The following is a 13,880-nucleotide window of genomic DNA, read 5'->3' on the forward strand; positions in this document are numbered from 1 at the left end:
TATATGCAGGTCAAGAAGCAACAGTGAGAACTGGACACGGAACCACTGATTGGTTCAAAATTGGGAAAGGAGTCCGGCAAGGCTGTATACTGTCACCCTGCCTATTTAACTTATATGCAGAGCACATCATGAGAAAGGCAGGGCTAAATGAATCAAAAGTTGGAATTAAGATTGCCGGGAGAAATATCAACAACCTAAGATATGCAGATGATACTACTCTAATGGCAGAAAGTGAAGAGGAACTAAAGAGCCTCTTGATGCGGGTGAAGAAGGAGAATGCAAAAGTTGGCTTGAAACTCAACATTAAGAAAACTAAAATCATGGCATCCGGCCCTCTCAATTCCTGGAAAATAGATGGGGAAGAAATGGAGGTAGTGACAGATTTTATTTTCCTGGGCTCCAAGATCACTTCAGATGGGGGACTGCAGCCAAGAAATTAAAAGACGCTTGCTCCTGGGGAGGAAAGCTATGGCAAATATAGACAGCATACTAAAAAGCAGAGACATCACCCTGCCAACAAAAGTGCATATAGTCAAGGCCATGGTTTTCCCAGTTGCAATGTATGGATGTGAAAGTTGGACCATAAAAAAGGCTGAGCGACAAAGAATTGAGGCCTTTGAACTATGGTGCTGGAGAAGACTCCTGCGAGTCCCTTGGACTGCAAGGCGTTCAAACCGGTCAGTCCTAGAAAAGATCAACCCCGACTGCTCTTTAGAGGGCCAGATCCTGAAGTTGAAACTCAAATACTTTGGCCACCTAATGAGAAGGAAGGACTCACTGCAGAAGGGCCTAATGCTGGGAAAGATTGAGGGCAATAGAAGAAGGGGACGACAGAGAATGAGGTGGCTGGATGGAGTCACTGAAGTAGTAAGCATGAACTTAAATGGACTCCAGAAGATGGTAGAGGACAGGAAGATATGGAGGAAAATTGTCCATGGGGTCACGATGGATCGGACACGACTTCGCAATTACCAACAACAACAACAACAAAAACTTTGCCAAGAAAATTGCAGAGACGTGTCCAGGCAGCCACCAGGAGTCAAGACTGACTTAAGGCTACTTCTGCCTAAAAAGGAAGATTAAAAATAGCCTTCTTTCCAGTTCCATCCATTAAAAGCTCAAAAAAATCCTGTCTCTTTTTATGGAACAAAGGAATATGTGGCTACAATAATGGCATTGGCTTAAAAATGTAGACAATTATGCAATTATGCCTCAGATGTCTTCCATCCGTGATCAAAACTCTTTCACTGATACCCTGTTCCATCTCGTCTTTATTATTTGTCCCAATTTTCCTCAAATTATTCCCTGATAAGGAGCATGTATCCTATTTTTTAGTTCATGACTCTTCAAGTTACCCAACTGATAATGCAAATGCAACATTTAAAATTGAATATAGCTAAATATAGTAGTTGGACTTAGCTCTCTTTAAAGTGTGGCATGCCCATCTGACTGAGCAAGTTAAAAGCTGCTTTTCTGCCTAAAAGAATCATGAGGGAAAACCATCTGAATACTTCAAGATGAACATTAAACTTTAACTGTAATAAATAATATAATATATTTATGGGGTTGAATTCAAAGAAGCACACATAGAATGAAACAACTACTAATTCAAGAGGTTCCATGATAATTCACACAATATTATAAAAGGAGGTTTTCACAGTAGTTCGTACCTTTCTGCTAGTATATGAGGTTTCACCCTGTCTTTCCTAAATCAAGGAACGTATTTATGTTTCATCTTGGTTTTTTTCTGAATCACTGCTCTGCATAATATGCAAAATATATTATGAATAGAAGACAGCACCTGTCAGAATATGAGCATCTTTTGGATTTAATCAGTTCTGAGACTTTTATCTTTCTTTTGTTTAAAATGTTAGGGTTCACTGAATATTCATGCAAATCATCACTCTACTGTATATTGATGTTATTTTCTGTTTGGAGAAGTCATGTGTACAGTATTTATGAATAAGACTGATATGATTACAATCTGGTGCATTTTAATTGTTAATGAAAGTAGTTAGCAAAATGGGTCACAGTGGGAGTTCCTATGTTGTGTGAATAGGAAAACTTAATCAATTAACCAAAGCAATTAATCCTAATGGGTCTATGTGGGACTGTTGTAGTTTTTAGTCTCTCCTGAGGCCATTTGAGAATAACAGAATAACAGAGTTGGAAGGGACCTTGGAGGTCTTCTAGTTAAACCCCCTGCTTAATCAGGAAACCCTATACCATTTCAGACAAATTGTTATCCAATCTCTTCTTCAAAATCTCCAGTGTTGGAGCATCCACAATTTCTGGAAGCAAGTTGTTCCATTGATTAATTGTTCTAATTGTCAGGAAATTTCTCCTTAGTTCTATGTTGGCTCTCCTTCTTGATTAGTTTCCATCCATTGCTTCTTGTCTTGCCTTCTGGTGCTTTGGAGAATAGGTTGATCAAGAGGTATAGCCCTTAAATTTGTGTGACATCGGCTGCAGTCATTCCACTACCATTTTTGCTCTCTCCAGTGTGCGTTTGGGTAGATTAAAAATGTAGGAACTAATTTCTTTTGTAGTTTCAAAAGAAATTGCAGTTACAAAACATTTAAAATCCTAAATAGAACTTCATTAAAAGTACTTGTCTCCCTGCTTGCTTTGATATTATAGTGCTGGAATCAGCTTGTAGCTTTTAAAGACTGACAAGTCTTTTTGATTGGTGACTCGTGGTCATTTTATTAACGGTGATATTGTAAGGTAAAAATCCACGAGAATAAGTTTCAAAGAATGAAAGAAACTAAATAGAAACTAAAAACAAACTCGTTCTTATCGATAAAACAAGTCCTACATATAAAGACAAAAGATCTTAATATATGTCAAATGACATATATTAAAAGTGAAGTGAGGGAGTTTAAGGTGAAATAGTGGGAATATTTATATTATAAAATTTATGTTTAGGCTTGAATACATTTAATAGATATTCATATTATATGAGTGGATAGTGGAAAAACTGATGTAAGTTCAATTTGTCCGTTCTGTTTTTGTTATCAGACACACACTCATGTACAAATTCCTAGTCAAGAAAGTGTTCCTTAAGTAAGCTGATTACAGTTTTCCATTCAATAGGGCCATTGGTTAGTGTTGTGTGGGTTGTTTTTCCATTTTTGTGCCAACCTTTGTTGATCAAGCAAGCAGATAAGAGTTAAACAGTTTTTATTTATTTATTAGATACAAATCCTGCTGTGAATGTTACTTGGTCTGCTAGGCAGGATAGGAATTTAATCGATAAAGATGTACAAATAAGTAAGAAGAATACACTTTTCAAGGAAGTCTGAATTTAAGGAATTTAAATGCTCTTTCCCTTTTTATTCATTAACTAGCCTTACAGATTCATAGATCCATCCACTGCTATGTCTGATAGAAATTTATATATTTTTACCATTCCCAGTCTTGAACAGCTGGCAAGGCAGAGGTTTCCTAGTAGAATCACTGCTGATATGTGTTGGGTTTTGCTTTGTTTTGTTTTGTGCCTTCAAGTCGGTTTTTGATACCTAACAAATGCCTGGATAAGTCCCTGCAGCTTTTTGTAGAAAGTGGTTTGCCACTGACTTTTTTCTAGTGCTGAAAGAGAATTATTGGTTCACAGCTACTCAGCTGGCTTTGTGCCTAAGGCAGTACTAGAACTCACAGTCTCCTGGTTTCTCTCAGTTTTTAGCCTGATGCCTTAACCACTACACCAAACTGGCTCTGTGATCTACTTTTGAACAAAGCCCTTTGTACATTGTAGAGAGCAGCAAGTGGTTTGATTTCTCTACTACTGAGTTCAGTACAGCACCATTTTGAAGAAAACCTAAATTTTGACTGACTACTAAAATTCTATCAACTGTAATCCAAGTGTCAACCTTTTGAGATAGGCCAGGTCAAGAAAAAAAATCCTGCAGGGACTCTTTAGTATTGTATTAACAGTATTGTAAAAACTGTAGTTGTACCTTTTTAAAGACAATAAGGTCAAGACACTGTTGTTCTGAGTTAACAACAACAGCAGCAGCAGCAGCAACAACAACAACAACAACAATAATAATAAAGTTGGTACCTTGGAGGTCATCTAGTCCAACCCCCTGCTCAGGGAGGAAACCCTATACCATTTCAGACAAATGGCTGTCCAGTCTCTTTTTAAAAACTTCCAGTGTTGGAACATTCACAGCTTCTGGAGGCAGGTTGTTCCACTGATTAATTGTTTTTACTATTAGGAAATTTCTTTCCCATATTTTTTATTTCACCAGAGGTGAGGAACCATTTCACCTTTCCCCTTTTTAAAGTCCCGAATTAAGTTCTTCTACGAACAACTTAGCTACCACACTTTATTGTCATCAGAATTACTTTTGTCTTACCATAATCCAGACTTTTACAGCCCAAATACTGTGATTTTGTATTGTCTGTAAGTCATCCATTGATGTGGTTTGCGCTCACATTTGCAACCACAGAAAAACACAGTTGGAAAAAGGAAAGGCTTGGAATTAGCAAATACTGTCCTATTAAAGAGAAGCCCTTCCAAGCTGGGTGAATGTCTTAGATGATCACAGCAGAGCCATCTATCTGGCAATCTGCAGCCTCCTTGACTTCCTATGCATCACTAAATCTCCGGGGAAGATATGTCTTTTCCTACTGGGGTTCTGCATATTCAGAAGTGTGAGCAGCCGAGGAGGCTTCATGTGATGGAATGCTCTGGAACAGAAACAAGAAAACAATATTTGTTTCCTCTACCTTCTATAGTAGGAAAAATAAATGGTCAGACACTCCAGGAACAAAGTAGAAAAACATGATATGTTCATATGAGCAATTAAGTAATTGCTAGACTGATTTTGCCACAGCATTATCTGAGATGATAATTACAGATAGCCAAACATTTCTGGGACAATTGTTAAGTGAATTTTGCCCCATTTTGTGACCACAGTTGTTAAGTGAATCACTGCAGTTGTTAAGTTAATAACATAATTGTTAAGTGAATCTGGCTTCCCCATTAATTTTGCTTGTGAGAAGGTAGCAAAAGGGGATCACTTGACCTGGTACACTGCAACGGTCATAAATATGAACCAGTTGCTAAGCATTTGAATTTTGATCACATGACCTGGGGATGCTTCAATGGTCATAAGTGTGAAAAATGGTCATAAGACCTTTTTTTTAATGCTATTGTAACTTTGAACAGACTCTAAATGTACTGTTGTAAGTCGAGGGCCACCTGAACTAAAAATAAATGGTCAAATAAGAGGAACAAAGTAGAAAAACAATCTTTTCATATGAGATGGAAAGTTGTAAGGAATTGCTAAACTGAATTTGACACAGCATTATCTGAGATGATAATACACAACGGATCACCTCTACTGTGGAGTTTGATTGAAACTGACAACATTGGCATAGTTTTTCAATTATTATTTCAAGAAATTTTTCAATTACGGCAGTTTGCACTGAATCTTATAACACATCATGTATAATCTTATAAGCATATCATGTATAATATATTATCCTCAGAATGGAATTGATTCTCTTTGTTTTAAATGCAGTTACTTTGAACTGGAAAGCAGCGGCCTGAGAGATGAAATAAGGTATCACTACAGATTTAACGGAAAGACAAGAACAGAAGTATTTCCCTATCGGCTAGCAGATGGACAATGGCATAAAATTGCATTGTCCCTCAGTGCATCCCACCTCCTGCTTCATGTGGACTGCAATAGGTAAGCCATTCTTCATCAGTTTTGCCCTCCCTGCCATCTCCCATGAGTAATGCCTGCTCCCTCAACATAAAACTTAGTACTGCTGGATAAAATTTGAAATGGAGTTTTATATGCTCCAAAATGTCAATTGAATATTTGAGTGAAAAGAGAAAATTGCATGATAATTAAATAGCAAACCTCTAGTTGCTAATTTTGGAGTGGTGGAAAGGTATTCATGTATTGCATCATTCTCTAGATATCAGTTGAAGTGCAATGCACTGTATAGTCTATTTTTTTCTCAAGAAGGCTTCTCCCAGCATGCATCTAATATCTGAAGGTGTAATTGTAGCTTCTAATTTCTTTTCATGTAATAAGTGCCTTAAAATATTCTTTAAATTCATTTTCAAACAAGACATTTGAAAAGAAAAGAATAGAAAAAAAATGAGGACACGCCTAAATCCTTTTTTATACTTTGTAAGAAGCCAAATCTGAATACTGTAGTTCTACTTTTTTCTTAGATATAAAACAAATCATATACTGTAGCTCTACTTTTTTCTTAGAAAGCAAATCATATACTTGACATTGTAATGTTTATTTGTAAATAATAACATGAAGCTGATATAGAAGTGGAGAAAGAGTATGAAACCTAGACCTAAGTAATGTTAACTAAAGACTTTTTCTCTTAGTGCCTTTGAGCAGGTACTTTTTTATATGTGAAAACATAATTTTAGTACATTAGGTTTTGTTCTTATTTTGAAAACTTAGCAGTTGTTTGCTTAAAAATATTTAATATTTAAAGTTGTTGCCTGAAGATTTACTTGAGCTGGCATAATGAAATGAGAAAAAGATCTGCAGGATCTGTAAAGTATAATCTTTAACAAAAGTATTGGTTAAAAAAAGAGAAAAAGATTTGCAGGGAGAAATGCCTGATATACACCCTGCGTTATTATTCAAAGGTTATCAATTTTCAACTGTTTTGGCTATCCAGGATAACTATTTTAAGAAAGAAACATAGAAGTATGTCTCCTTTTACACATTTTTATTGACAGGTATCATAACAGAAATGGCAAATTTTTCAAACCCAGAATTTATTCATGTATATATTCAAGTTATAATTATATGGAGGTTATTAGCCTGAATAAAAGAATAGCTAATTGTTGAACATTCTGACTGATATTTATTTCTTGAACAGTGTAGAAATTGTTTTTAGTTGACATATATATGACTCACTAGGTGCACTAAGTTTTTATTGGCAAAATATTAGAAATATGTTTTTTACATTAGAGTGTTTAATGGCTTATTATAATAGAAAATTATAATATGTGCTTCTTTTGAATATGCTTATCAAAGATCACTAGTTCATATGGAAAATGATGGTTGGAGTTTAACCATACTACACAAACATAACTGTAAAGTATAAATAATAGAATACGGTTCGTATTCCACAGCATATGTAATTGGGTTATTTGGGTTAGTGTACTAAGGGGATACCAAAAAGGGTTTAATTAATGTCATTTAACCACAAAGAGTTAAATATAAATCAAAGCAGGCCCAATCATGTACAAGGTTAAATAACTCCATATAATTATATAAGTGGTAGGAGTAGCTAAATCCAGTCACTTGACAAGTTTTTTGCAAACTAGTCTGAGAAAACCAGCTGAAGAAAAGGAAAGTATGAAAGGAAGTCTTTATCTGGGTGGTTTTTTTTTCTTTTTGAAGAACTGGATGTACATTTTGCAATGTTGAGTTTTTCTTTCCATCACAATAAGAACTCCATCATAACGTGGCTGTCTCCACTTTCCCCCCTAGAGTTCCAACAATTTTTGCTTTCTCAGCTGAATCTTCCCAACTGTTATTCTTGAGGTTCCCTTGAAGCCTTCTTTGCTCTCCAAAGGACTAAGTTGTCAGAAAAACAATGTCTGTCAAGAATTTCCTGGAAAGACCATGGCAGAGAGAGTTTATTTTCCAGCTGATATTAGCATAATAAAACACCACTGCAACTTTATACTTCTTTGAAAGATCTGACATTTGTGTTTGGAAGGCTTCATCTATATCTTCTTGGTGATCTGAGATAAAGGCTCCAGAAGAAGCATTGATTTTATTTGTTTCTCTACTTATTTTAACCCAGGTGTTCTTTACATTAATGTTCACTTAAATTTCTGAGCAGGAATGAATATTTTAAATATACAGTTCAACTGATTTTCCCACTTTCTGTTGCTTTTTTTCTTTTATACAAATGCTATCCTTCAATTGCTATGTTTCATTCATGGAAGTCATGTCACCGTGTATTCATTACTCAATCATATTTGTTTTCTTATACTAACAGCTCAACAAGACAAACAAGATGTTTCTTACAATGCAGATATGCTTTGCTTTAAAGTAAGCAAGCAAACAATATCCAGCATACAATGTGTATGCTAGAGTTTTGACTGTAGTGTCAGGGAAGAAGGTGAAGTTACCTGATTAGAACTCTGATCCTGGTAAGCTTCTGATACAAAAAAAGCTTCAAATATATCAGTGGATAGCATTCACAAGACACCTCTACTGCTGTTGCTCTTTTAACTTGGAAAATGTCATGCCCATGATGATATTCAGATGTTCACAAGTGTAGCCAGTCTTAACATTTATCTTCTTTATTTTTAAATTTTTCTTACTTTAAGTATTGTGAACATTCTGACTTGGCCTCACAGCCAGAGAATTTTATCTTGATCCTGAGCTTGTGTTCTTAGTGTATATTCCACCACAATAGTAAGGTAGCAATTGTGGCCAGGGGCCCTTTGCATAATTGCCTGTTGCATGCTAATTGTGTCTGCACCTGGATTGGAAGGCCTTGCTTATTGTTATTCAAACCTTAGTTACCTCCTGATTGGATTGTTGTAATGTGCAGCACAGAGGGCTGCTGTCATGGTTCTGATAGATGAGACCAGCAATTGCTTTCCTCAAANAGCACCAGTAAAATAATTGCCACTATAACATTCCATTTTTAGGTGCTCTTATTCAAAGTTTCTTACTTTCTTTGATTTATCTTTGATTTTTGTTTGAGCAAGAATAGCTATTTTGTTCAGGATGTATATTTCTGTTTTCTAGAATTATATACAGTTTACTGTATATAATTTTCACTTCACTCCCTCAAATTCCACTTTAGGTGGGAATATTTATATTATAAAATTTATGTTTAGGCTTGAATACATTTAATAGATATTCATATTATATGAGTGGATAGTGGAAAAACTGATGTAAGTTCAATTTGTCCGTTCTGTTTTTGTTATCAGACACACACTCGTGTACAAATTCCTAGTCAAGAAAGTGTTCCTTAAGTAAGCTGATTACAGTTTTCCATTCAATAGGGCCATTGGTTAGTGTTGTGTGGGTTGTTTTTCCATTTTTGTGCCAACCTTTGTTGATCAAGCAAGCAGATAAGAGTTAAACAGTTTTTATTTATTTATTAGATACAAATCCTGCTGTGAATGTTACTTGGTCTGCTAGGCAGGATAGGAATTTAATCGATAAAGATGTACAAATAATTAAGAAGAATACACTTTTCAAGGAAGTCTGAATTTAAGGAATTTAAATGCTCTTTCCCTTTTTATTCATTAACTAGCCTTACAGATTCATAGATCCATCCACTGCTATGTCTGATAGAAATTTATATATTTTTACCATTCCCAGTCTTGAACAGCTGGCAAGGCAGAGGTTTCCTAGCAGAATCACTGCTGATATGTGTTGGGTTTTGCTTTGTTTTGTTTTGTGCCTTCAAGTCGGTTTTTGATACCTAACAAATGCCTGGATAAGTCCCTGCAGCTTTTTGTAGAAAGTGGTTTGCCACTGACTTTTTTCTAATGCTGGAAGAGAATTATTGGTTCACAGCTACTCAGCTGGCTTTGTGCCTAAGGCAGTACTAGAACTCACAGTCTCCTGGTTTCTCTCAGTTTTTAGCCTGATGCCTTAACCACTACACCAAACTGGCTCTGTGATCTACTTTTGAACAAAGCCCTTTGTACATTGTAGAGAGCAGCAAGTGGTTTGATTTCTCTACTACTGAGTTCAGTACAGCACCATTTTGAAGAAAACCTAAATTTTGACTGGCTACTAAAATTCTATCAACTGTAATCCAAGTGTCAACCTTCTGAGATAGGCCAGGTCAAGAAAAAAAATCCTGCAGGGACTCTTTAGTATTGTATTAACAGTATTGTAAAAACTGTAGTTGTACCTTTTTAAAGACAATAAGGTCAAGACACTGTTGTTCTGAGTTAACAACAACAGCAGCAGCAGCAGCAACAACAACAACAACAATAATAATAAAGTTGGTACCTTGGAGGTCATCTAGTCCAACCCCCTGCTCAGGGAGGAAACCCTATACCAGGGGTAGGCAACCTTGGCTCTTTTATGACTCGTGGACTTCAACTCCCAGAATTCCTGAGCCAGCTGTGCTGGCTCAGGAATTCTGGGAGTTGAAGTCCACGAGTCATAAAAGAGCCAAGGTTGCCTACCCCTGCCCTATACCATTTCAGACAAATGGCTGTCCAGTCTCTTTTTAAAAACTTCCAGTGTTGGAACATTCACAGCTTCTGGAGGCAGGTTGTTCCACTGATTAATTGTTTTCACTATCAGGAAATTTCTTTCCCATATTTTTTATTTCACCAGAGGTGAGGAACCATTTCACCTTTCCCCTTTTTAAAGTCCTGAATTAAGTTCTTCTACGAACAACTTAGCTACCACACTTTATTGTCATCAGAATTACTTTTGTCTTACCATAATCCAGACTTTTACAGCCCAAATACTGTGATTTTGTATTGTCTGTAAGTCATCCATTGATGTGGTTTGCGCTCACATTTGCAACCACAGAAAAACACAGTTGGAAAAAGGAAAGGCTTGGAATTAGCAAATACTGTCCTATTAAAGAGAAGCCCTTCCAAGCTGGGTGAATGTCTTAGATCAGTGGTTCTGAACCTTTTTAATGCCGTGACCCCAACCGGTCATAAGTCGAGGACTAAACCGGTCATAAGTTGAGGACTACCCAATCGGTCGTAAGTCAAGGATTTTCCCTGCCCGGGAGCACCGCGCATGTGTGGTTCTGCCCCCTGCGCCGGCCGAGGCGTAGCTGGCAAGCGGCAGAGATGGAGCAGGCCGACCACCAGCTGGCCCAGCCCAAGGGAGGTAAGACACCCGCCGGAAAAGGGAAAAAAAAATGTCGGACAGCCTTGCTTGGCGACCCCCATGAAATGGTTGATTGACCCCAAATGGGGTCCCGACCCACAGGTTGAGAACCACTGTCTTAGATGATCACAGCAGAGCCATCTATCTGGCAATCTGCAGCCTCCTTGACTTCCTATGCATCACTAAATCTCCGGGGAAGATAATGTCTTTTCCTACTGGGGTTCTGCATATTCAGAAGTGTGAGCAGCCGAGGAGGCTTCATGTGATGGAATGCTCTGGAACAGAAACAAGAAAACAATATTAGTTTCCTCTACCTTCTATAGTAGGAAAAATAAATGGCCAGGAACAAAGTAGAAAAACATGATACGTTCATATGAGAAATTAAGTAATTGCTAGACTGATTTTGCCACAGCATTATCTGAGATGATAATTACAGGTAGCCAAACATTTCTGGGACAATTGTTAAGTGAATTTTGCCCCATTTTGTGACCACAGTTGTTAAGTGAATCACTGCAGTTGTTAAGTTAATAACATAATTGTTAAGTGAATCTGGCTTCCCCATTGATTTTGCTTGTGAGAAGGTAGCAAAAGGGGATCACTTGACCTGGTACACTGCAACGGTCATAAATATGAACCAGTTGCTAAGCATTTGAATTTTGATCACATGACCTGGGGATGCTTCAATGGTCATAAGTGTGAAAAATGGTCATAAGACATTTTTTTTAATGCTATTGTAACTTTGAACAGACTCTAAATGTACTGTTGTAAGTCGAGGGCCACCTGAACTAAAAATAAATGGTCAAATAAGAGGAACAAAGTAGAAAAACAATCTTTTCATATGAGATGGAAAGTTGTAAGGAATTGCTAAACTGAATTTGACACAGCATTATCTGAGATGATAATACACAACGGATCACCTCTACTGTGGAGTTTGATTGAAACTGACAACATTGGCATAGTTTTTCAATTATTATTTCAAGAAATTTTTCAATTACGGCAGTTTGCACTGAATCTTATAACACATCATGTATAATCTTATAAGCATATCATGTATAATATATAATCCTCAGAATGGAATTGATTCTCTTTGTTTTAAATGCAGTTACTTTGAACTGGAAAGCAGCGGCCTGAGAGATGAAATAAGGTATCACTACAGATTTAACGGAAAGACAAGAACAGAAGTATTTCCCTATCGGCTAGCAGATGGACAATGGCATAAAATTGCATTGTCCCTCAGTGCATCCCACCTCCTGCTTCATGTGGACTGCAATAGGTAAGCCATTCTTCATCAGTTTTGCCCTCCCTGCCATCTCCCTTGAGTAATGTCTGCTCCCTTAACATAAAACTTAGTACTGCTGATAAAATTTGAAATGGAGTTTTATATGCTCCAAAATGTCAATTGAATATTTGAGTGAAAAGAGAAAATCGCATGATAATTAAATAGCAAACCTCTAGTTGCTAATTTTGGAGTGGTGGAAAGGTATTCATGTATTGCATCATTCTCTAGATATCAGTTGAAGCGCAATGCACTGTATAGTCTATTTTTTTCTCAAGAAGGCTTCTCCCAGCATGCATCTAATATCTGAAGGTGTAATTGTAGCTTCTAATTTCTTTTCATGTAATAAGTGCCTTAAAATATTCTTTAAATTCATTTTCAAACAAGACATTTGAAAAGAAAAGAATAGAAAAAAAATGAGGACACGCCTAAATCCTTTTTTATACTTTGTAAGAAGCCAAATCTGAATACTGTAGTTCTACTTTTTTCTTAGATATAAAACAAATCATATACTGTAGCTCTACTTTTTTCTTAGAAAGCAAATCATATACTTGACATTGTAACATTTATTTGTAAATAATAACATGAAGCTGATATAGAAGTGGAGAAAGAGTATGAAACCTAGACCTAAGTAATGTTAACTAAAGACTTTTTCTCTTAGTACCTTTGAGCAGGTACTTTTTTATATGTGAAAACATAATTTTAGTACATTAGGTTTTGTTCTTATTTTGAAAACTTAGCAGTTGTTTGCTTAAAAATATTTAATATTTAAAGTTGTTGCCTGAAGATTTACTTGAGCTGGCATAATGAAATGAGAAAAAGATCTGCAGGATCTGTAAAGTATAATCTTTAATAAAAGTATTGGTTAAAAAAAGAGAAAAAGATTTGCAGGGAGAAATTCCTGATATACACCCTATGTTATTATTCAAAGGTTATCAATTTTCAACTGTTTTGACTATCTAGGATAACTATTTTAAGAAAGAAACATAGAAGTATGTCTCCTTTTATTCATTTTTATTGACAGGTAACATTATCATAACGGAAATGGCAAATTCTTCAAACCCAGAGTTTATTCATGTATATATTCAAGTTATAATTATATGGAGGTTATTTGCCTGAATAAAAGAATAGCTAATTGTTGAACATTCTGACTGATATTATTTCTTTTTTTTTCAAATTTTTATTAATTTTCAAATAAACAAATTCTAAATACAAATATGGTGTACATTAATAATAATAAAAAAACATTAAACATAACCATATTTTCAGAGGTGCTCGGCAGCCCCCCCCCTGCATCCGCCCTCTCTTTCACCCTTCCTACCTACTTCCCTCCTCCTCTCCTCCCCTCCTACCTTCACCTTCTCCTCTCTTTCAACTACCCTACACATCCCACCTCCTTCCTTTCCTCATCCTTCGGATGCAGTTTGGGGATGCTAATCGAGCACCTCCTCTTTAAAAAAAATAAAATAAAATACATTATTCTATAACATATTAATACACCAAATTTTGCATATCTCTACCCCCCCTCATCCCCCCTTTAACTCTATTATACAATAATAAACATAAATATAAAAATGTATATAACATATAAATTATAATACATAAATAAGAATAATAAAAAATCTAATCAAAAGCTATATAATAATTATTCATTTCATACTTTCTCTGAATATAATCTATCCATCTTCTCCAAACCAAAATAAATTTCTCTTGAGTTTGATCTTTCAAATATGCGGAAATCTTGGCCATTTCTGCAAAATACGACA

General features: G+C 36.0%; 1 protein-coding gene across 1 annotated transcript in view; it reads left to right on the top strand.

Moving 5' to 3' along the window:
* The window catches only part of LOC107296259 (protein kinase C-binding protein NELL1-like), a gene marked incomplete at its 3' end in the record, with an annotated part of 376,505 nt that overhangs the window by 124,082 nt on the left and 238,543 nt on the right, over positions 1 to 13,880 (top strand). The window contains exon 4 of the mRNA XM_015825608.1: positions 5,532 to 5,702. Coding sequence (XP_015681094.1) covers positions 5,532 to 5,702 — 171 coding nt within the window. The remainder of the gene's footprint in view (positions 1 to 5,531; positions 5,703 to 13,880) is intronic.

Source organism: Protobothrops mucrosquamatus, unplaced genomic scaffold (assembly GCF_001527695.2).
Source record: "Protobothrops mucrosquamatus isolate PMUCROS unplaced genomic scaffold, P.Mucros_1.0 scaffold2711, whole genome shotgun sequence".
Lineage (NCBI taxonomy): Eukaryota > Metazoa > Chordata > Lepidosauria > Squamata > Viperidae > Protobothrops > Protobothrops mucrosquamatus.